This window comes from Humulus lupulus, chromosome 4, assembly GCF_963169125.1.
Source record: "Humulus lupulus chromosome 4, drHumLupu1.1, whole genome shotgun sequence".
NCBI classification, from domain to species: Eukaryota; Viridiplantae; Streptophyta; class Magnoliopsida; order Rosales; family Cannabaceae; genus Humulus; species Humulus lupulus.
The window spans coordinates 135,277,379-135,301,027 of record NC_084796.1 but is presented as its reverse complement, the minus strand read 5'-3'; the positions used below and the strand labels follow the sequence as shown (position 1 = coordinate 135,301,027).

Sequence of the window (23,649 nt, the reverse complement as noted above, 5' to 3'; positions counted from 1 at the left end):
ACTATAGTTGGGTCTATAGCGACTCAGTCTTTGGATACTATTTGGCCGAGGAACGCTACTTGTGATAGTCAAAATTGGCATTTCTTGAACTTGGCATAATGTTGATGCTCCTTTAGTTGCAGCATTGTCACTCTTAAGTGTTTCTCGTGCTCGACTTCATCCTTGGAGTACACCAATATATTGTCAATGAACACTACAATGAATTTATCCAAGTAATCCTTGAAGACTTGGTTCATTGAGTCCATAACTGCGGCTAGAGAGTTGGTAAGACCAAAAGACATAACTAGGAACTCATAATGTCCGTATCGAGTCCTAAAAGTTGTCTTTAGTATATCCTCTTCCCTTACCTTGAGCTGGTGATAACCGAACCGTAGATCAATCTTTGAAAATAGTCACTCCTCGAAGTTGATCAAATAAGTTGTCAATCCGGGGTAGCAAGTAGTTGTTCTTAATTGTCACCCTGTTCAGCTCGCGGTAATCAATACACATCTGCATACGCTACAAGAAAAAACAGTATTCATAACACTTAAAAACTGCTAACCGAGAGTATTGATAACGCTTCTGAAAACGCTAACATAGCCCCTGTTATTAAAAGTCCTGTCTTTTCTATAACAGAATTCGGATGTTATGTTCGATGTTATCTTAAACTATTTAATAACACATTTTTAGTTGCTATAATATTCAAATAATAACATTTAGTTAGAGTATTTGGTTATAAATTTGACATTTAATCTTATACTTTTTGCATAACACTTTTCCACTGTTACATTTGATTATTTTGATAACATTTTTAGTTTGTTATATTATATAAATCATAACGATTTTTTATGCTTATAATATGTTTCTAAATCATAACATATTAAAAATCTAGTAATAAAATTTTGTTACTTTAGTGTGGATAATATATTTTAAATTTTATTTTGATAAGTATACTTATAAGGTTTTTTTTTATTTAAAAGATTTTCATTATTGTATTTTGATAAAAAAAAATCAAAATTAATCATAAAATGTAATTCTCAATAGATTGATAAACCATAAGTATTACATTAAACAATAACTAATTCAAACCATGAATGTGTCTACTTCATGAGATCTTAGTTCTAACTTATGTTTGAAAGCATAACATAATAAAGTTTTATAATCTTGAACATTTTTTACTTCAAAAATGAAAAACAGAAACATCACAAGATACACAAAAGTAAATCATGCATGAAACTTGCTCCATCCTTCAATTCATCATCCTTTGTGCGCTTGTCTTTGTTGTGAGTCCATATGCTTAGCTACAACAAAATTTAAGCCTTCCATCACCAATGGCATTACCATCTTTAAGCCTTTTAGCTGCTACTACTGTACCATCTCTGAGACAGTCTCTGTAGACATTTCCAAAACCACCTTTTCCAACCATGTACTTGCTACTGAAGTTGTTTGTTGCCATCTGAAGCTCTCTAAATTGAAATCTCCTCAGGTTTCCAAGGCAAACCTCCTCATGATGTTGCTCTGAAATTTTTTAAAGCCGACAACTGTTAATCTCTTCTTCTTCTGTTTCTTTTTTAATGATATTGCTTAAAAAATGAGTTAGGTTTACTTACCGTTGACGTCAAAGAAAATTATCTGGTTTTGTCTGTATATTATTGCTCTGTAATAGTCTACAGATAGAGAAATAATAATAATAAACAAATAAATAAAGGGTCAGCAGCAAACAAATTATGAAGACAAACAAAATGAGAATGACAGCACTAGTTTTTCCACTTACACACTCCAGAGATTTGTTAAGTTTCCTATGCTTGCAGAAAGGATGCCTGATAAGTTCTGGCTTGGAGTTCCTCTGTAGCACCAAAAACCATTCCCAACTACTTAGAAAAAATCTTAAAAGTTTCAAGTCTCAAATTTGTGTGTGACATATAAGCTCAAATTTTTCTGATATAAGCTAAAATTTGGTGTTGTTCGCCATGAATTTACTTATAGACTAATGACCAAACCATCAGGAGAGCAAGTGACCATATTCCAGCTGCATGGATCAAGAACTTTTGACAATTATTTATATCCAAATCAATATGTTATATAGTTTAATCACAAGTTGAGACACAAATCCATCATAAAGAAATTTTATATAAGCCTTTGTAGTGGAAACTGCAACATATCACAAAAGAGTAATAAACAAAGAGTGAGACTTTTTTTTTTTCTTTCCCTTATTAATATGTTATTCTAGAACTGAGTATCTAAATTTATAAAGTATGTGTCTACCAATTGTAGGATATTTAAAAGCACTATGTATTATATTTAAATACAAAAAGTATCAAATTATTTAGTGTTATGCCCTGAATTCAAATAATCAAGAACAGACATAGGTTGCATCTAACAAGATATGAAATTTAATCTTTCTCAAATCAAGAAACTGATCTCACTCAATCCCTGAGCAGCTCCAGAATGCTCAACATTACTATTTTCAGATTTATGATACCTAAAGAACTTTATCGATACATAAAGATTAATGAAAATGAAAAAAAGATTCAGCAGCATAATTCTAAAGCACAACACAAGACTTTCTTCTTTATACCCTGACAAAGGCTGATGAAAGTCGTCTTTTTGAGGTTCATCTTCTAGCTCAGTATTATGAGCCTATTAAAAAAGAAAAGGCCAAGAAGTATTGATATTTCCACAAACAAACAGATAAATTCAGAGGTGAAAGGGAGAAAATTAGAGAGAAAAAACACTGGGTTACAACATACAATATACATGAGTTTTCAGCATCATTCTCCAAACTTTTAGAACCCCAAGTTTACAAGTTTTTAATTCAAAATCACACAAAATTATGGCTATATTCTGAATGTGTCATATTATACCAAATTAGAACCAAAATTTTAATCTATTCCACAATACAAAATCACAATCATTAGCAGTGAAAATAAATTCAGAGGTGAAAGGGAGAAAATTAGAGAGAAAAAACACTAGGCTACAACATACAATATACATGAGTTTTCACCATCATTCTCCAAACTTTTAGAAACCCAAGTTTAAAAGTTTTTAATTCAAAACCACACAAAATTGTGGCTATATTCTGAATATGTGTCATATTATACCAAAGTAGAACTAAAATTTTAAACTATTCCACTATTTAAAATCACAATCATTAGCAGTGAAAATAAAACTAAGCAACTTCTATTAAGGAAACATGGGTATTGGATTATAAAATATTCTATTGTTACAAAATTATATTCATTGTAAATAATTAATTAGAAAACAATAAAGGAAAATGGAAAGTCCCTAGGGTATGTTTATGATTTTTTACTTTAGAATAAGAAGCAAGTTATATTCAAGCAAAAAACAGTGAAGCTATAACATAGGACATTCTTAAAATAAAAAGCTTTAACACATTACAGAAAGATACTCATAAAATTATGGGGGCCTTCATATAATAAAATACATTGATTTACCATTTTCACAAGTCTATAATATTCATATAAATATAAACGCATAAATTATACATAAATAAAACTATCAAATAGAAATATAAGTAAAAAAACTTAATAAAATATAAAAACCAAATAACTAACTAGAGACACAATAAGGATTGTTAATAGCCACAACGCAAGTAGTATTCCAATATATATATTTCAATTCACAATTAGGCAATAAAATATTAAATAGTATCTCCATCCAATAGAGTTCGACCACTAGGAGGCAATACAACAAGAAAAATAAGCCCATAAAGGGAGATGAAAGAATTTAAAATACAGAAGAGAAAAAAACACAGATACCTCTATGGAGATTTAAAGAGTGTCTCTGTGCAATACAATTCCTCATAGTTGCCATTAATAGTGGGAAAAAAAAAAAAAGCAATGTAGGATTCAATCACATGGTAATCAGAGTGATCAAAGAAGTACCTTACAAAAGGATTTAACTATTCCATTAAACATGTATAGCATCAACAAGAAAAGCCACAAGTAAATCAATCAAATTCAAGGTCTCCAAGGACTCAACTACTTGATCATTTGGAAACAAGAGAAATACCTTATCACAATTCATAGTGGAAAGCATTAAAAAATTAATGGCGTAGAAACTAAATCATGGGTCTCAACAATGTTTACACACTTGGGTAATTGAACTAGGCCCCCTTTCTTTCTTTTTGATAAAACAAAAAATAATTCTCACTTGATTTATTCTATTATTATTTTGTTATATGTTTTGGTAAATGCCTAATATTGGGGTTTTCTTTCTTCTGGTGTTAGATTTGGTCTTGGTGTCAAAATATTTAATTATGAATTAAATCCATAAATGATACTCAGTTGAAAAGACTTGCTGCTACTCTTTGCATAAAGTCACTCACCAATTTTATTATAGTGCCAACACAAAATGATATGTTGGTTTCTTTAAGAAGCTTAAGGACCCTAAAAAAGGAAGCAACTTAGGCAAAGCTGCTTGCAATACAACTGAAAAGGACCTCAAAGTCTATACAAAAAGATTATTACACCATTTAAAAGTGTGTTTTTAACAATCTAATTAATGTACCAATCATCAAACAAACCAAGCAAACACAATTCAATTATAAAACAGTAATACTAGATAAGTCTATATAAAATCAAACACCATTTCCCCTAGACTAGAAACTAACCATCTGCCAATATCAATTCAACTAATTCAAAAAACATGCATGTTTTCTTCCTTATCTCACCGCAACACACAAATTTCTCAGATCCTACTTTACTAAGACACACAAGTTCTCAACCTTCTGTTATCACCGCAGCACATAACAATAATCTCATAACCTACTTCACTATGGATGAATATTTAAGATATTCAAACTCATCTAACATTAGCATAATATTAAAACAACGGTAAAAGGCATACCACTTGCAAAATGCAGACAAAAATAAGAGTCTCCCGTGAAAGATTGCTTGCACACAAAGTGTTGACGGTGAGAACTCGTCAACTAAGTTGAGTTGGAAAAAATTATCAAGTAAAGATAGTCAATGAAAAAGCTGTAGAAATTTAAGTAATAACTCAAGAACAATGACAGAACAACAATGGAGAAATCAATCTTTCATTCACTCTCAAGCACTTGCTACACTAAATTTTCCAACCCCTTTTCAGGTGGAGTTAGAGTTCATTTTATAGTAAGCTCTATTGGCCCTGCGTACATGGTGGTCCAGGAGACCAAGCGGTACATAAGTACTTTGTCAGGATTGTGGTTTCAGAGGTTGTGGTCGTGCATCCAGTACAGGGGCAGGCGTCAGGAAGATGTCTCCACTACTTGTCCATACCCACGTCAGAGGAGTGGTGGCAGACGTAGTGGTGCAGGTGGTAGTGGTGTCGACTCTGACTCCTGGCCGTAATCGTATGGGCCACAACTCCTATCCCAGCATTCCCACTCCCCCATTGGTACGGGTGTCCGTATTTGGACACACAAGGTCTTGAGGGCCGTACCCAGTATGAGATTGTACAAGTACGTTCCATTCAACTCATACCCGGGCCCCTAAGCATTAGGGTCCCAAGGTATAGGGAACGGGACACTTGCTGCGTGTAACGATGGTGGCGTGAGGCGAGGCTCTCGGGTTCTTGACACGAGATGCCTGAAGCACCCCGAGGCCACCCACGAGCATGGGTAATAGGCATGTGACCTCGCCAGATGCCTAAGGGTATGAGGCGAGATGCCTCCCTCACGAGCCCTTGGTGGCGTGGCTCTCCTGACGCTCACGAGTCCCCTTCACGAGGCCTCCCTCGCATGGCCTCTCCCAAGCTGCTCATGAGTCCCCCTCGTGAGACCACCTGCGTGTGGCCCATTCGTGTGGCCATCAGATGGCACAGCTGAGCGAGATGGCTGGAGCTTCGTGGCCGCAGCTGGGCGTGGCCGAGCGAGGCCGACGATGTCCCGCGCCTGGGTGGCCGAGTGAGGCCGAGCAAGGCCAATAGTGTCCCGCACCTGGGTGGCCGAGCGAGGCCGACGGTGTCCTGCGCCTGGGTGGCCGAGCGAGGCCGACGGTGTCAGCGCCTTGGTGGCCGAACGAGGCCGACGATGTCAGCGCCTGGGTGGCCGAGCGAGGCCGACGGTGTCAGCGCCTGGGTGGCCGAGCAAGGCCGAGCGTGGCCGACGGTGTCCCGCGCCTGGGTGGCCGAGCGAGGTCGGTGGTGCTTCGCATCTATGCCTTGCGAATGGGGGCCACATGAAATTGATCCCATGAGGCACGGATCCAGACTCGTGACGTGATGGTGTGACGACTTCCCGAGACGATGATGGCCCGAGGGCCTCGTATTAATCTCATATTTTCCCTTGATGAGATTTTGAGCATCAACACTTGCCCCCCAGTCTAGGAGAGTACCTTTAGGTGCTCTTGTAGACTATTCTCCTTGATCCTTATAAATAGGCCTTCATGCAAGGCCTAATATTTTCACCTTACTTCCTTGGCTTAGTGGTTTGGAGAATCCTTCCTCTTTCAAGAGGTAAGGGGTTCAATCCCCCACAACCTCACTTTTGTCATAGTTCCCTTTATTTTATTTTTTCACTTCATTTCCATCATTCACCCTTTTTCTTTTTTTTTTCTTTTATATATAAGCTTATTTTTGGCATGTCTATTTGGAGGCTAACACATCTTTTTGGTCTATTCTTGCAGACGCGTACTTTCGACCCTTTAGTGCTTTTTGGCCCTCGACCTCGACAACGCTCCATCTTTTCTGCTTGAGGTATATTTTCTTTTTCCCTCATGTTCATTAAGTCCAAATTAGCATTACTCGGAATGGGGTACCTTGGCCTGAGCTTGTAGTGAGTCTGACCATATGCATGCCCCTCTTTTTTATACCCTGTAGTGGGCCATTTAGGACGTTTGCACCTAGAGATATTAAGCCTATTTCTTTGTGTTTTGTAGCTATCCCTTCATTTATACGTGAAACCCTTTTCTCTTTCGGGACAAGGTCTCATGGCCAATGACGGCCCGTCCGACATACCTCCGGGGGCTGAGTTTATTGACCTGTCCTCAGACTCAGAGTCCCCTGAGGGCAACCCTCACCAGGACTATGACTCCTTAAGGCAGGCCCGCATCCGTCATCTTGAGTACATGGCTGAACTTAGGCGTAAAATTTGGGTAGTGGAGAGAGAAATTGACTCGATGTCGAGAGGAGATGGAGCACCTTTCCCCCCATACTTTAATGACCATGTAGCTAGCCTTAGGGTGACCCTTTTAGAGTTGCAGAGGGAGTTGGAGTTTATGGAGGAACACCTTCCGCCTAAGCCTTCCAGCCCATCCTCACCTGATGACTGTCATGGGGTTGCCTCTGCTTCCCCTCAACCCCTAGTCTCAGTTTTTCCTAGCTTAGCACTTCCGCAGTCGCTCCCTCGATGGAAGACTCTTGCTAGGAAGAAAAAATGGAGGGTCAAGTGTTTTGTCTCTTCCTCACATTTTTCTTTTGATTTTACAGATATGCTGAGGGCAAGATGACAGGTATCTACCCAAGAGCAGGACAACGCCCCTTTACTAGCGTCTGAGCTAGTGTCGCGTGTGTCCGAGAACAAACTGATGGACATCGTGGATCATTATCGCGTCCCTCCAGATTATGCTCTATACGCCCCTTTGGAGGCATGCCGGGTTGAACACCCTAGGCCCAGCTTCGTGGCCCTTAGTGAGCACATTCTGAAAGCGGGTGGTACCATCCTGTTGCGTTCCTCAATTACTTCGACCTTGCTCCACTTCAGCTGGCACCCAATGGCTGGCTGACTTTGAGCTGCCTTTTCATTGCATATATGAAACTATTGAAACGCTCCCCTACGGCAACTGAGGTGCATTTCCTCTACAACCTCATGCCTCTTCACAATTCAAAAGGCTTTTACTACTTACAAAAAGCCAACAACGGGGCCTCTTTGATAGAGGGTTCGGTGTCTAACCCCGGGGGCTTGGAAGTGGGACTTTTTCTTTGTGGAAGGCCCACTCTCCATCCGTGAGCATTTCCGGGCCACTCCCAGTAAGTACTCTGAGTATCATTTCCTCTTTTTTTTTTCTTTTGCTTTTGCAACTTATGGTTTCGTGCCTTACGCCCACATCGACTATGGCGCGTATTATGCAGAATAATTCGTTGAACCCATCGTCGTCGAGTCGAAAGCGAAAGACATGAGAAGGTTCCTCAGCGCTGATCCTACCACGAAAGAGGCGGCGCGCCTTTTCACCATGAAGAATCTGAACTGCCACAAGCTATCTCCCGTCTCTGACCCCAAGTTGCTGTGGACCATCTCTGGGTCCATGAAAACGAAGGAGGCCTTGGCCGAGCCTTGCCCAGATGATGATGAGGATGAGGAAGAGACAGAGGAAGCCCCTCTTGACCGAGAGGGATCTCTCCAGCTACCTCAATCTCCTGGGGGATGCCCCCCGTGTGCCTCCTATGATCCGGACATAGCTCCTCGCTCTCCAGGCCAGCAGGCCGTTCCAGGGTGTTATGTTTGCCCTGACCCCAAGGGTTACGATGCCTTCACTTAGGCTCCTCTCGACCCCAGACCATCGGGGACTTATTACGCCGACCTTCCAGAGCCTCCCTCTGATCTACCAGATCCTCCGTTTTCCACCTTCACCGTGCCCCCTCCCGTTTCGGCGAGCGGGTCATCCGTGCTCATCCAGCCCGGTGCCCCTGGTGCAGATGGGGAACCCTGGATGACTCGGATGGTGACGTCTTATGGGCAGCAATACATCCAACTTGCCTCGAGCCTCCCCATATCTGACTGGAGTGGCCTTGGGAACGTTGCTCAGACGGACCTTGGGGAGAACCTAAGGTGTACCATGGCTTGGGTGAGTTCCTCCACCTCGCGTCGGCCCTATTATGTATAGGTGTTTATGTACATGTCTTTTTCTTTTGTCACTTATTGTTGCTGTTGTTAACTTTTTTGTGCAGGCATATACGGTGGCTATGTAGTTTGCCGACACGTCTAGCAACCTCTTTGTGTCTACTGCTGAGAGGGACTGCCTTACAGCCCGAGTCCAGGAGCTTGAGAAAGAGCTTGAGAAAACCCAGTCTGAGATGAAGAAGGTTCGGGCCGAACTTGCCACCTCGTCGGGAAGGAAGCTGAAGGCGGTTGCCAATGCCAAGGAGCTAAAGGACCAAGTTGTCAGCCTCAAAAGCGAACTCCAGGCGACCAAGGATATCGTGACAGTGTCGCAGGAGAGGGTTACTTATTTAGAGGCCGAAGTCAAGTCTATCAGGGTCGAACTCCAGACTGCAAGGACCAATGTCGCTACGTTGCAGGAGAGAAATGCTTCCTTGGAGGCGGAGAAGACTACCACTAAGTACAGGTCCATAGACCATACCCTTTTACAACGTATGGAGGCAGGATCCCAATTTTGACTTCTCTTCTTTTGGTGAGCATGCCGTCGCTCGAGCGGCCATGTGGAGAGCCCATGGTAGGAGGCCCTGAAGTAGTCATTTCATAACTTTTGTTAGCTAGCCCACCATGGGTGTACGCTCTCTCTTTTTTTTTCTTTGACGCTGTAATACCATTATCACTACTACTTTTCTTTTGTAACTCTTGTACCATCTTCAAAAATTTCTTTTTCAATGTATATATACATGTGTTGCTATTTATCTCTTATTCTACTGCATTTGAGGCCTTTTTAAGCCTGTATGATGGGGTTTGGTTGGTTCCCCTCTTTTATTTACCAGGCTGGAGGTCCTTTGGAGCCCATGTGAAAGGGTTCACTGGGACCTCTTTTGGTGCCTCTTGATTACTCTTATAAGGATATTTTGACCCCTTGGGTCCTAACTATCCTTTTATATGTTCTTGCGCGCGCTTATTGTTTGTTGCGAGAAGCGTCCTTCTCGTCGTTATTCATAGTACTATTTTTGCAAGGGTCTCTTTTGGGACCCTTTTTGGCTAGACGGCTTGGCGGCCGCTCTAGACTTATTATTGTCGTTACCATATATTGGCTAGACGTATTATTGGCTAGACGGCTTGGTGGCCACTCTAGACTTATTATTGTCGTTACCATATATATTTTTTTTTGTAAGTCCTTATGGCCTCCTTGATGCTCACAAGGGTAGCTAATCCTTGTGATCCCAGAAGATGCCTTGTAAGGACTCCGCTTAAGGCCCTGATATAGGGGGTCCCTCTGGGATCTCCACTAAAGGGTCCTTTTTAGGGTCATGGTCCCTTTTGGGTCCTCCTGATGGAGGGTTATTTTTAGGATCCTCCTGGTAGAGGGTCCCTTTTAGGAGTCTCCTTCTTAGGAGGGCAAGGGGTCCTTTTTAGGATCCTCCGTCAGAGGGTCCTTTTTCGGAGCCCTTTTTGGGTTCCCCTTGCGGGCTGCTCCTGGTAGAGGATCCCTTTTAGGAGTCTCCTCCTTAGGAGGGCAAGGGGTCCTTTTCAGGATCCTCCATCAGAGGGTCCTTTTTAGGAACCCTTTTTAGGTTCCCCTTGCGGGCTGCATGTTTTTGCCTCCTGTCCTGCCCCCCAAGTGCTTGGTGAAATTTATTTCGGCAGGCACTTTGGCTGATGCCCGCGTAGCGAATAAAAGTACATATGAAGTTGCAAACAGTTTCATTCATAACACGCGGTTTACAGCCAACTTTGTAAATAAAAAGGGGGTTACATCTAACTAGGAGGTTACCTAGGTAGCCTCTTTGATTCTTACTTACTTAAGCTAAAACAATGAAGAACAAACTAAACATAGGTTCTTTTGGCACTGAGAGCCGAAGCCTTGCTGGTAGCACTTCTCGAGAGGCTCCGTAACCCGTGGGTCCAATCTTGTGCGGATCTAACTTGTGTGGGTCGCTCCATCAGACACAGCCATTGTCATTGGTATAGATGGTTTGGTGGCTGCACGGAGGGACATGTTATAGCATTCCCTCGCTTCCTTCTGCTCCCCTTTCACGCATGCTACTCCCCCAGGGGTTGGGAATTTCATAGCTAGGTGATACACAGAAGTTATCGCCTTCAATTCTCTCAGAGAGGGTCTCCTTAATACCGCATTGAAGGCTGAGGTGCACTCCACCATGACAAAGTTAGCCATTATGGTGGTTTTCTTGGGTGTCTCCCCCATGGTGAGGGCTAATTCGATTGTCCCTAGGGGTTGCATCGAATCTCCTGTAAACCCATACAAAGTCGTAGTGCAAGGCTTTAGGTGACGGAGGCTCAATCCCATCTTTTCCAGCGCTGGTCGATACAAAATGTCCACAGAGCTCCCGTTATCCACCATGACCCGATGTACCCTCATGTTAGCAAGCTGGGCGGTTAGCACTAGGGGGTCATTATGAGGGAAATGTACCCCCTGCGCATCTTCTTCAGTGAAAGTTATTGAGTCATTCTCGCCCTTGAAGCTCTTCGGGGGGCGTTGCTCTAAACTTAAAACACAAGGTGGTGGACTTCGTCGGGCCTCCTTGGCATACCTGTCTCGCCCTTTCCTTGAATCGCCTCTGAATGCTGGTCCTCCAAAGATGGTCCTGACCTCTCCTTGCACTTCTGGGACCACCTCACGTGCCCGTGATGGGGACACTCCTTCTTCTGGCCTCTGGTTATCCTTGCGCACATACCTGCCCAAATGTCCTCTGCGGATGAGTTCCTCAATTTCCACCTTCAAATGATTGCACTCCGCGGTGGTGTGGCTGATGTCCTTGTGATATTGGCAATACTTGCTGGGGTCTCTTTTAGACCAATCTTTTTTTATTGGCGGGGGCCTTTTGAAAGGGACCTGGTTTTCGTTCGTAAGGAAAATATCCTCCCTCGCGTGGGTGAGGTCAGTGGGTGAGGTCAGTGTAAAAGGTGTAGGGGCTCTGTGTGCGTTCATCAGAGCGTTGGTGCTTCTGGGGTCGATCATCCCTCGTCCCCTCATAAGTCCCCTTCTTCTTTGCACCGCTTTGGTTATCCTGGACCGATGGTTTTGGGGGCGATGGGCCTTTTCCTACTTTGAGGTTCTCGTGACCATCCTCCACGCGAATGTAATTTTGTGCTCGCTCGTAGAAATCATCCAAGTCTGTGACCTCTCTCTTGAGCATGTTATCCCATAACTTGCTCCCTGGGGGTACTCCTGCCGTGATGGCCATTTTCAGCTCTCAGCTGGTCAGGCTTCCTACCTTAGCCGCCTCCATGTTGAACCTGTGGATATAGCTCTTCAGACTCTCTTTTTCGCCTTGCTTCACATTAGCGAGGCTGGTGCCTGGCATTGTGTAGTCTCGCATAGCGTGATGCTGCTGAAGGAACTCATCAGAAAGTTGCTGCCAAGATTGGATGGACCCCGGTCTAAGCCTCTTGAACCATTTGTACGCAGGTCCTTTTAATGTGACGGCGAAGCAATGACATCTCGCCCCGTTACCAATTCCCCTCAGCTTCATCAGGTCGTTAAATGTGTCTAGATGATATTTCAAATCTATGCTTCCTTCGTAGGGGGTCATGTGGGGCTCTTTAAAGTTGGCGGGGAGCCTGATGGCCTGGATCTCCCTAATGAAGGGTGACTCATGGTCGAACTCCTCATCAAAAATTCGATCTCCTGATGCGATGACGATCTTGCTTCGCAGGCTCTTCATTTCTGTGTCCAAATCCTGCCTTCTCTTGCTTAAGGAGTCCTTTAAAGCGGATGGGTTAGGGTCACCCCCCTCTTTGCCCTCCCGAGGCGCCACAGGGGGCGTGGTCCCTTTACTCGCCCTCTTTTTATTGAGCTCCTCCCGCAGATCTAAGGGGGCTCTCTTAGAGGTGACCTCGTCCTCATTGCGAGGGGCAGCATTGGTCCTTGGCTCTAGTTTCTAGGCCTGCTTTGATGGTTTAGGATGTTCGCGTCGCTTCACTCGGGGGGTGTTAGTGGTAGAGTGCCAGGTCCTCCCATCATCTACTGGTACGGTGGTCTCCACCCCCTCCTGACCTTTTTCCTTCCCCTTAGGCAAGGTCACGCTTGACTTACCCTGCAATAGGCCATTCAGCACCTCTTGCATGTTTTCCAGGGTGGTCTCCAACCTTTTGTTCTTACGGTGGAGCTCACATATTTCTTCTTCATAGAATCGAGATTTCAGACTCGAGCTCACGGAATGGACCCGGGGATGCTTATCACGCCTACGGGTAAAAGGGCCCGGGTCCTGCCGGCCGGAGTTCGGTACCTGTGGTGACTTAGGGAGAGGGAACTCTTTAGCATGTCCCGTTGGTGCTCTTGGAGGACTTTCACCAGGTGGAGCAGCTGGTGACGAGGCCACTCTATCACCTCCGTGAACCTTAGGGTCCTTCGGGGGCTCCACGTCTCTGGGTGGAGGAGTGTCCTTCATGGAGGCCTTCAGCTGGACTCCGTTCAGGTGAACCTCTACCTCTCGTGGCTCCCTGAGCCGCCTCGAACGTCTTGGCATTTCTTCTTGCCGGAAAAAATGGTAGAACAGTAGCTTGGAACTAACGTTCCCACAGACGGCGCCAAACTGTTGACGGTGAGAACTCGTCAACTAAGTTGAGTTGCAAAAAATTATCAAGTAAAGATAGTCAATGAAAAAGCTGTAGAAATTTAAGTAATAACTCAAGAACAATGACAGAACAACAATGGAGAAATCAATATTTCATTCACTCTCAAGCACTTGCTACAGTATATTTTCCAACCCCTTTTCAGGTGGAGTTAGAGTTCATTTTATAGTAGGCTCTATTGGCCCTGGGTACATGGTGGTCCAGGAGACCAAGTGGTACATAAGTACTTTGTCAGGATTGTGGTTTCAGAGGTTGTGGTCATGCATCCAGTACAGGGGCAGGCGTCAGGAAGATGTCTCCACTACTTGTCCATACCCACGTCAGAGGAGTGGTGGCAGACGTAGTGGTGCAGGTGGTAGTGGTGTCGACTCTGACTCCTGGCCGTAATCGTACGGGCCACAACTCCTATCCCAGCATTCCCACTCCCCCATTGGTACGGGTGTCCGTATTTGGACACACAAGGTCTTGAGGGTCGTACCCAGTATGAGATCATACAAGTACGTTCCATTCAACTCATACCCGGGCCCCTAAGCATTGGGGTCCCAAGGTATAGGGAACGGGACACTTGCTGCGCATAATGGTGGTGACGTGAGGTGAAGCTCTCGGGTCCTTGACACGAGATGCCTGAAGCACCCCGAGGCCACCCACGAGCATGGGTAATAGGCATGTGACCTCGCCAGATGCCTAAGGGTACGAGGCGAGATGCCTCCCTCATGAGCCCCTTGGTGGCGTGGCTCTCCTGACGCTCATGAGTCCCCTTCGCGAGGCCTCCCTCACGTGGCCTCTCCCAAGCTGCTCATGAGTCCCCCTCACGAGGCCTCCTACGCATGGCCCATTCATGTGGCCATCTGATGGCGCGGCTGAGCGAGATGGATGGAGCTTCGCAGCCGCGGCTGGGCGTGGCCGAGCGAGGCCGACGGTGTCCCGCGCCTGGGTGGCCGAGCAAGGCTGAGCGAGGCCAATAGTGTCCCGCGCCTAGGTGACCGAGCGAGGCCGACGATGTCCCGCGCCTGGGTGGCCGAGCGAGGCTGACGGTGTCAGTGCCTGGGTGGCCGAGCGAGGCCGACGGTGTCTTGTACCTGGGTGGCCAAGCGAGGTCGACGGTGTCAGCGCCTGGGTGGCCGAGCGAGGTCGACGGTGTCAGCACCTGGGTGGCCGAGCGAGGCCGACGGTGTCCCGCGCCTGGGTGGCCGAGCGAGGTCAGTGGTGCTTCGCATCTATGCCTTGCGAATGGGGGCCACATGGCATTGATCCCATGAGGCACAGATCCAGACTCGTGATGTGATGGTGTGACGACTTCCCGAGACGATGATGGCCCGAGGGCCTCGCATTGATCTCATATTTTCCCTTGATGAGATTTTGAGTATCAACACAAAGTATCTTGCCTCTTCTCTTGGAGGTAGCCATCCAGAAAAGTTTTAACTATATTACAAATAGAATAAAAATACAGAGATGGAGCCATATATTAGCAATATAACAGAACCAAACACAAATCTCATTATTTATGATCAAAACCCATACAATCAATATAATAAATTTTCACATGAATAAAAGCCTGATAAATTTAGATTCTAGAATATGCATAAATCAAATCTGTAAAATCAAAATTTCATACACAAAGGCCAACAAAAGGACTAAAGAAAAGGTAATCTAAATCCATATTCTCAAATCACAAACATTAAGTATTAAGCACCATATTCTCACACTTACAACATCTCTAAATTTTCTCTTTGTATTCTCTCAATTAGAAATAATTCCAACACAAAAAATTATATATGTATTGACTATATTCAATTGGTAGAATGCAAATCATGTCTAGCTAAAGCTAAATGAAATCATGTCAACCAATTATAGGATATTTAAAAGCACTATGTATTATATTTAAATACAAAAAGTATCAAAATATTTAGTGTTATGCCTTGAATTCAAATAATCAAGAACAGACATAAGTTGCATCTAACAAGATATGAAATTTAATCTTTCTCAAATTAAGAAACTGATCTCACTCAATCCCCGAGCAGCTCCAGAATGCTCAACATTACTATTTTCAGATTTATGATACCTAAAGAACTTTATCGATACATAAAGATTAATGAAAATGAAAAAAAGATTCAACAACATAATTCTAAAGCACAACACAAGACTTCTTGTATCGACGAATTATATTATTACAAAAAAAATTTGTTTCAAAAGAAAAAACCAGCGTAGAAAACTTTCATTGAATTTCGACCAATATGATATGTTGAAATGTATGTCTGTAAAACAGGCATCCAAGTATTTATGTATGCACTTAAAGAAAGAATACCTAGTGGATAATAAATAAGGAATAATTCAAAAGATTCATTGCCTCGATAGCTATTGGCTGAACTAAAAGCCAACAGGCAACGACACTGTAAAGGTAATATGGTTATAGGCATAAGATTAGACTCTTGAAAATGCAATTCAACACACACAACAAAGAAATAGTTAATCACCTCATCAATATCGAGGGTTCCTTCGGAAACAATAGTAACACTAGTGACAGCAGCATTGTGTACGTGATTGTGATGATGATGATGATTGCTGCATTCTGTATTATCCATCCCAATTGATGTAAAGAAATTAGTTGATAACCAAAAAAGCAATTAATAGAAATCAACAATATGAATTTTCAAAGATAAAACTAACTAAATAGGCACTTAAAAGACAAACATGTACTATAATAGTAATAGTAATAGTCATAGTCATAATAATAATAATAATAATAATAATCAACTGACAACTAGATCCTTCTAAAAATAGATTCACATGCATGAGTGAAAGTCCAGTTGTTGATCATGCACTCTGTCAAGATGAGAAGCCTGGGGAATTTTGGATCTTGTCCTATTCCATGTTAGCATTAGTTTTCCTCTACAAAGTGCTTAGGTTAAGAGTCAGTATAGCATTTCTTTTTAATAATTGAAAATTAAAATATTTAGATTAACACTAATCTATTCATAACACAAAATAAGAGACATAGAAATTCCACCTAACCAAATACTTGTGTCTACTACACTACAAAAAACATGTCAACCATAGAGGTACACTAGATAAAGAAAGAACTCTTTACAACATAAAATCCATATCGTCAACAAAGCCAAGTAAACCTAGTTTGCTATATATAGATTCGATTCACTCCAAATAAATTATTTTTTCTAATTTGAAGCCATACTCTTTATAAATCAAATAAATTTAAAGGAAAAAAAACATAGAAAAAAGATTGGAAAGGAAAAATCAGAGAAAGAAAATAATACTTTTTCCAGTTTCATGTTGATGAGTTGTAGAACAGGAATTATCTACCTGAACTTCAGAATCAATCCTGCAAATTAACACATTAACACGTTTGCATTATATCCATGAAGACAAGTAATAAAAAGAAGATTGGAATGAAGTGGAAAGAAAGATTGGAATGGAACGGCACAGAAACATAGAGACAAGCTAACAACCTATCAAGATCATAACCTCCCACTCCAAGAACAAAGTCCATGTCAAACTTAGCTTGCTTCATTTGTGCCATCCCATTAATATGCTGGCACCAGTGCACATAAGAGTATAAGTTTTTAAAAAATGATTTATTATGAGAGTGAAACACAAAAGCTGAATAGGATACAAAAGTTGATTCTTTGGTTTCTATTAGCAGAGAATATTCCATTTTGGAAGTATAAGCAGAGGAAGACAGGAGCAATAACTTCTTATATGCTATTCGTTAAAACTGTATACAATTATTAATATCTCAGAAAGAACACCTTAATTCTCTTGGTCAATATCTCCAGCTCAACCTCAGTCACTAAATCTATCTGCTTAAATAGTTGGAATCCAATTAGCTTCAAAGCTCAGAATCACCTCACATTTTAAAAACAAATGTCAGATTCAATGAATACACTCTAACTTGTTTTTTGATTAAAAAAAAACTCTACCTTGTTCAAAAATAATACAATCAGCATAAGAAATTTGTTCTACAGCCTCGTTAACCACAAATCTTTGTTTTATTTCATTAAGGTGTTGCATTGCGTGCTTGGAATCAACCAAAGTAACAACTCCATCAAGTTTCACATGCTGCAAAACTAATTCATCGGTACAAAAAGTTTCTATAACAGGAGCAGGTTTAGCAAGTCCTACAAAGAAAATATCACAATGATAATCAAGCACCAAAACCAGTTTGAATAAAGAATTATGAGTCATTTGACATTCCCAAATGGTAGAGCCATTTGTGAAATTAAATGTAAAATCAACTAAACAAATCAATTTTCTCTTGTATGGCAAATACTTGGAGGGTGTTTTACTGTGAAAATTTATTGGTTTCTTCTCAATACAATAAAATAATAAATGCAGTTTTCTAGAAATGCCAAACTGTTTGGTTTGTTTTGAGGTGAAACAGCTGGCACAAACAAACAACTCAATCTCTATGATTTGAGCCTTAGATTTGCGATAAAAATCTTTCTAGAGACATCACCCAAATCACTGATAATACCCCAAAACCAAAACAAAAATCAATACAAGTTTTACTTAACAAACTAAAACACTAAATATCAAAATCAAAGTTAAAAAAAAAATCAAAATACCTTACCTCTTGAGCTACTCCGAGAGAGGCTTCAGTGAGGTGAAATTTGAGAGAGGCGAGGGAAAGAGGAGAGCGTGAGAAAGAGAGGCCCTGTGAGTGTTTGAATTAGCTTGCATACAACCTCTCTAGTTTTAATTTTCTGTGTTATCTCAATTAGAAACAAATATATATAATCAATATTCAAAACACTTTCTTGATATTAATTTGAAATCTGAAAAAGAAAAAAAAACTATAGAAGAAACTAACAACTTCGTGAGTGATTGGGTTACCTGGGTCTTGGTTTAGTTGCTCCGTGCTCGTGTGTGCTCCAACAGCTCAACGGGAAAGAGTGAAGAGAGACTAAACGTGGTGTTGTCCAGTCGGACTTTAGAGTATCGGGGCTTGAGGAAGAGAGAGTCGATAGACTCTGTTAGAGAGAGAGCTTTAGCTAGGCGTGGTCATGGCGTGATGGAGAGAGTCGATAAACTCGGTGAGAGAGAGCGCGATGGAGAATGGAGAGGGAACTGATAAAATGAAGGTGAGAGAGAGAGGATGAGGCATGATTAGGGCGATGGAGTTCAGATATTAGATGGGTTGAATCTGAATGAGAGAGAGAGAGATGAAACCAAATGATATTTTTCATTTTCATTTGGTGCTAAGTGTTTTCACTTGCCTCCTTTTGGGTAAAATTTCAGCTTGTTTTTTTTTTATTAAGATATATTTATAACACTTCCAAATTTACGTAATATTTTAACGTAATATATAAGCAAAATTGTTGAAGTGTGCTTCCATCCTTCTTCTTCACAATTAGAACTGGTGCCCCCCATCGCAAATCGCTTGGTCTGATGAAACCAAAGTCTAAGAGCACTTATAAGTGTATTTTCAACTCCTTGAGTTTGGTAGGTGCCATCCAGTATTAGTTCCTTTAAGATAGGCTCAGTTACTGGTACTAGTTCGATTGTGAAGTCAATTTCCCAAGTAGGGGGTAACCCTGGTAAGTCGTTAGGAAATATCTCTGAAAATTCCTTTATAATGTGGACGTCTCCAACCTTGTATGGTGTTTCCTGTGCCACATCTGTAACACTTGCTAAGAATGTGTGGCATCCTTTCTCTATCATCCTTTGAGCTTTGAGAGATGAGACAAGTGGTGTCCGTAGTCCTGAAACTTTTCCCATAAAACATAGTTTCTGACCCTCAGGGGTTTCGAACGCCACTTGCTTGCGTCTATAGTCGATGATTTCATCATGTCTTGCTAACCATTCCATGCCCAGTATTACATCGAAGTCCTTGATTTCTATCTCTATCAGGTCTCCTTCTAGCTCTATGCCCTCAACTTTGATCGGTACTCCTCGTACTGTTCGTGATGATAGAACGAATTCGTCCAAAGGTAGCTTTGTAACAAACCTCGTTCTAAATCTTTCATAAGGTTTGTCTAATTTCTCTATCATTCCTAACGAGATATACGAGTGTGTTGCTCCCGAATCAAACAATACTGAACATATATTATCAAGGATAGGAAGTTAACCTGTGACCATCTTGTTACTAACTTTGACTTCCCCCTGGGTTAAGGCGAAGACTCTGGCTGGAACCATCTAGTTGTCCTTCTTTTCTTCTGGTTTGAGATGTGGACAATCTATTTTCCGATGACCTTACTAGCCACAATTGTAACAACCTTTGTTGTTTTCACGACACTTCCCAGGATGTCCCATCTGACACTTGGAGCACTGAGGGTATGCCACATAACCCGACCTATTATTATCATTATTGGTTCGTGCTTTTTTTTCAGCGTCAGTCTGCTTATTATTAGGGTGCTATATTTCTGCCCATTATTGTTATGTTGGTTGTTGTTGTGGTTTCGACCATTCTGAGACTGATTCTACTGCTTGGGTTCTGACTTGCTTACCTCCTCCTTGCTAACATTTTCTTGGAGCCTTTCCACCTCTATAGTCGTTTCTAGAACATCGGCGTAAGAAGTGGTTCTAGGGTTTGCAAGCTTGACTCCTAATTCGATCTTGGGTCTGAGTCCCCTGGTGAACTTGGTTACCCTCAAGTAATCGTTTGGGACTAACTCTGGTGCAAACTTGTCCAGTCAATCAAATTGTCGAGCGTACTCATCTACTGACAAGTTGCCCTATTTCAAACTGGCAAACACTTCCACCCTTGAAGCAATGACTACCGAGTTGCAGTACTTTTTGTGAAACAGCTCCACAAATCTGACCCAAGTCATGGTGGTGATATCGTGAGTCTATTGTACCAAATCCCACTAGATTTTGGCATCCTTTTTCAATAGAGAAGAAACACAGGATATACAATCTGCGTTGCCAAGGTTCATGTGTGCCAGAATCAACTCTACATTCCTGAGCCATTCTTCAGCCTCAAAGTGGTCGGTTGTCCCTTCAAAATTTAGAGTGTGCTGCTTACGGAAATGCTCATAGATTGGCTCTATGTACTGAGCTCGATAAGGCGTATAATTTGCCATCAGCCATCCCCCATATGGATATCCTCCATTCTGCTCTTGTTGGGGTGCTTGATCTACTGGTTGAGGTTGCGGCTGAAGCTGCGGTTGAGGCTGCAGGTGAAGTTGTTGTTGTTGCTGCAGTAATTCTTCTACTTATTGCCATAACCGGATCATCTCAGCATTGTTGTCAACCGGAGGTGGTGCATTTCTATTAGCAGCAAAATGGAAGTGTGTTTCCCCTTCTTCAAACTTGAGGGGCCTTGTGAGTCTCGTTGGTGGTGCTGGGAGCATTGACGTTCATGCGTGCAGACCTTCAGAGCGACATCTTCAACAAAGTTCTAACAGTCGAGAAAAACACTTTAGAACTTACCCTAATAATTTCTAAGGAAAAACTTAGTCTAAGCAAACATAGCTCGGACCTATCAGTTATGATTTCTTATCAAAATTTATGTAAGTCATCTTTATAATTTAGGGTGTGTTTCTATACTTAGAATATTAAGCTATCTTTATTATTTTCTAAGTTTGTTTCTAACCACCCTATATGACTTAATTCTCAGGCTCGAAACTTGTCGCTGTTCCAAAGTTAACCATATTGAGGGAGGGCTGGGATCAGTAAAAGCATTCCCACTACTATGGCCCCCTAAACTCTCAATGAAGAACTTTGTCCATTGATTTGTATCCACCCTCACCGAACTCAGTCTTTATTTATTGAATTCATTCTAAATTAATTATGATTTCAAAACCAAAAAAAATTCAAACATGCCATTAAAAAATAACAACTTTATTCATTTGGAAAAATATTTTCACTTATTACAATAATAATTCAAAATAAATAAAGAAACAATACTAATAATAACTAGGGTAAAATTTCTAAAAAAATCAAGATCTTCTACATCTAACCTTTCATCTAGCATATCATCAGTTATTTCCTCATAATCATCAATATCATAAGCCTCGAAACTACCATGGGGAATATTCATTAGGATATTATTCTTTATTGAACCTCAAACCTATAGGTAAACCTAAGTATAAGAAAATAATATCTCATGGCTACCGATAAATCATCTTAATTATCGATAGTTTCCCATAATTCTTCCAATATTAAAACCACATAAGGAAAATCCTTAAAAAGCCGAATTACTAAGACATATTATTCCATGGCTCTCATCATAATTTTACTAGTGATTTGAAGATGAACTATCTCCATGTGAAATATGACCAATGTTTGAATGATTCTTTCTAGCACTGTTATTGTGTCCCTTGGCTCTCTATTCCTTTTCAATGCCTTAATTGTAATGCCCTGGATAGCCAAGACCGCTACACTGTGTATTTGCAAAGGTGCGGGACTTGCTAATCAAGCCAAACAGTTAAAATACGTGAATTCTAAAGTCATTAAAGTGCTAGGGTTAAAAGGTTTTGGTCTCAAAAGATACTTTCCATATAATTAAACATTTACACATGGGATCCCAAAAGAAATAGCGTTTAAAAGTCTGTTTACAAAATTTCTAGTGCACAGATAACCACCAGCCTTTCTAAAGGAAAAACAGAAGATTAGGGTTTTCCTGTCCTTGACTCCCCTCAACCGTGGCGGCTGAGCAGCTGATCATGTACATTCTGCTCTCAGAGCTCTCCTAGGCAGGGCTAATCAAGTTTGCCCTTGCCTTTACCTGCACCACGAAGCACCCGTGAGCCGAGGCCCAGCAAGAAAACATATCATATTACAAAGCAAGCATTAATAACATTTGGATAACCCCTTTAAGGATGTTCATACACCTAACACATCACAATAATCACAGAGCATGAAGTTTCAACCAAAGAATCAGCTAATCATCACCCATCTATACAGCATAACAATCCACCAATCAATAATAACAAAAAAATCACATAATAATCAGGGTCAACACCTTAGGTCGCACCCCCTGTTTACCCCACTGACTCCGGCCCGCTTAAACCGAGCTCAGTGCATAATAAGTTGTCCTCAGCTACCAGTGGCCGAGCCGCGCCCTGTGCGCTAGTGTTAACTTCGGTACTTTAGGTCGTTGGTTTACTGTATACATGGCATAATACCATCCTTTCAAATCATACAAGATAGGGAACCCTTAGTCCCACTATAAATCCACAACCGGGTGCAGTATTTTTACCTTTAATTTCCAAGTATACTGATTATGAGCGATGCCTCTCGAGCACAATCCGCTTCCCGAGCTCTAGCTTAACACCTAGTCACAACCAAGATAGGGAGCACCATTATTAATCGCGTTAATATTTCTGGGTGGAGTTCTAGCTTCCAGGACATCAAATTCCACCAATCACGGTGGTGGAATTGATCCCGAGCACCCTAGGTTAGGTTCTCGCTCTTAAACTCCCAAAAGATCAAAAATGCTCTTAAGGGTTGCGGCCCCTAAAACCTAGCCGCGGCCCGCCCCTGAAACAGAGGCTAAGCCTCTCTAAAGATAGACACGCGCCGCGGCCCTGCCCTGAGGTGCCGCGGCGATTCCCCATTGCAGATCCCGCTTGGCTCTTCCTTGCTTCGCAGGGCCGCAGCGCTCTAGAATAGAGCCGCGGCCCAACCCTTCGTCCTCAGAAAATCCACCATTTCTAACATCCTAACCTCATTCAAAACCACCCCAAAGCACCCTAGTTCCAAAACCCATTAATCACAACACTTTTAACATGATTCTAACAGCATAATCCAACAGAAATCTAGCTTAAAAACCCATCAAAATCCCATTTTGATTTCTGAAACCCAGCAACTAAAGAACCCAAAAACCAGTCATGCAAACTTAGAATTTAAGCTCTAAACTACAAATTGAAGCTTACCTTCTTTGGTGAACCACCTCCTTAACAGAAACCTGAGCTAAAATCCAAGACTCAGCTTTAATTCACTCATTAACATCAAAACCATAAACACCTTTAATACTCAGCCAAAACTCAGAGTTCTAAAGCTCAAGAATGAGATTCAATTCTTACCTTGATTCTGGTTGAGTGTCCCTTAGTCAGAACTAGGCTAATCCTTCATAAATTCAGCTCAAACATAGAATTTCCAGTTGAGAAAAGAGAACTAGGCTAATCCTTAGTTTTCTGTAGTTTTCTTAAAAGAGAAGAGAAGGAGGAGAAGAAATGTCAAAAGGGTCGGTTTGTGTCTTTTGTTCTACTGCTTTCTATTAACTTAGTCTAATATTGGCCAGTGAAGTCAATTCCGAGGCTCGGGGTATCAGAAACGTCCCCAAGGGAAAA

The 23,649-nt window shown here is 41.7% G+C and overlaps 1 protein-coding gene across 1 annotated transcript; it reads right to left on the bottom strand.

Annotated features, from left to right (window-relative positions):
* Nucleotides 1-1,628: 1,628 nt before the first annotated feature.
* LOC133832556 (zinc-regulated GTPase metalloprotein activator 1-like) lies at nucleotides 1,629-17,599 on the bottom strand. The gene is made up of 10 exons (XM_062262881.1): nucleotides 17,330-17,599; nucleotides 17,164-17,214; nucleotides 16,864-16,946; nucleotides 16,672-16,736; nucleotides 15,874-15,968; nucleotides 2,558-2,619; nucleotides 2,406-2,461; nucleotides 2,075-2,130; nucleotides 1,754-1,825; nucleotides 1,629-1,646 (listed from the first exon to the last, which is right to left on the bottom strand). The coding sequence occupies exons 1-10, from the start codon at nucleotides 17,597-17,599 to the stop codon at nucleotides 1,629-1,631; spliced, it is 828 nt and encodes a 275-aa protein (XP_062118865.1).
* Nucleotides 17,600-23,649: the final 6,050 nt, after the last annotated feature.

Excerpts from the sequence above, each read along its gene's own strand:
- LOC133832556 (XM_062262881.1), bottom strand. The coding sequence starts at position 17,599 with ATGACTCATAATTCTTTATTCAAACTGGTTTTGGTGCTTGATTATCAT. Across the intron at positions 2,462-2,557 it reads TTTCATCAGCCTTTGTCAGG|GTATCATAAATCTGAAAATA; the intron begins GTATAAAGAAGA and ends AAAGTTCTTTAG. Across the intron at positions 2,131-2,405 it reads TGGAGCTGCTCAGGGATTGA|TTTCCACTACAAAGGCTTAT; the intron begins GTGAGATCAGTT and ends GATATGTTGCAG.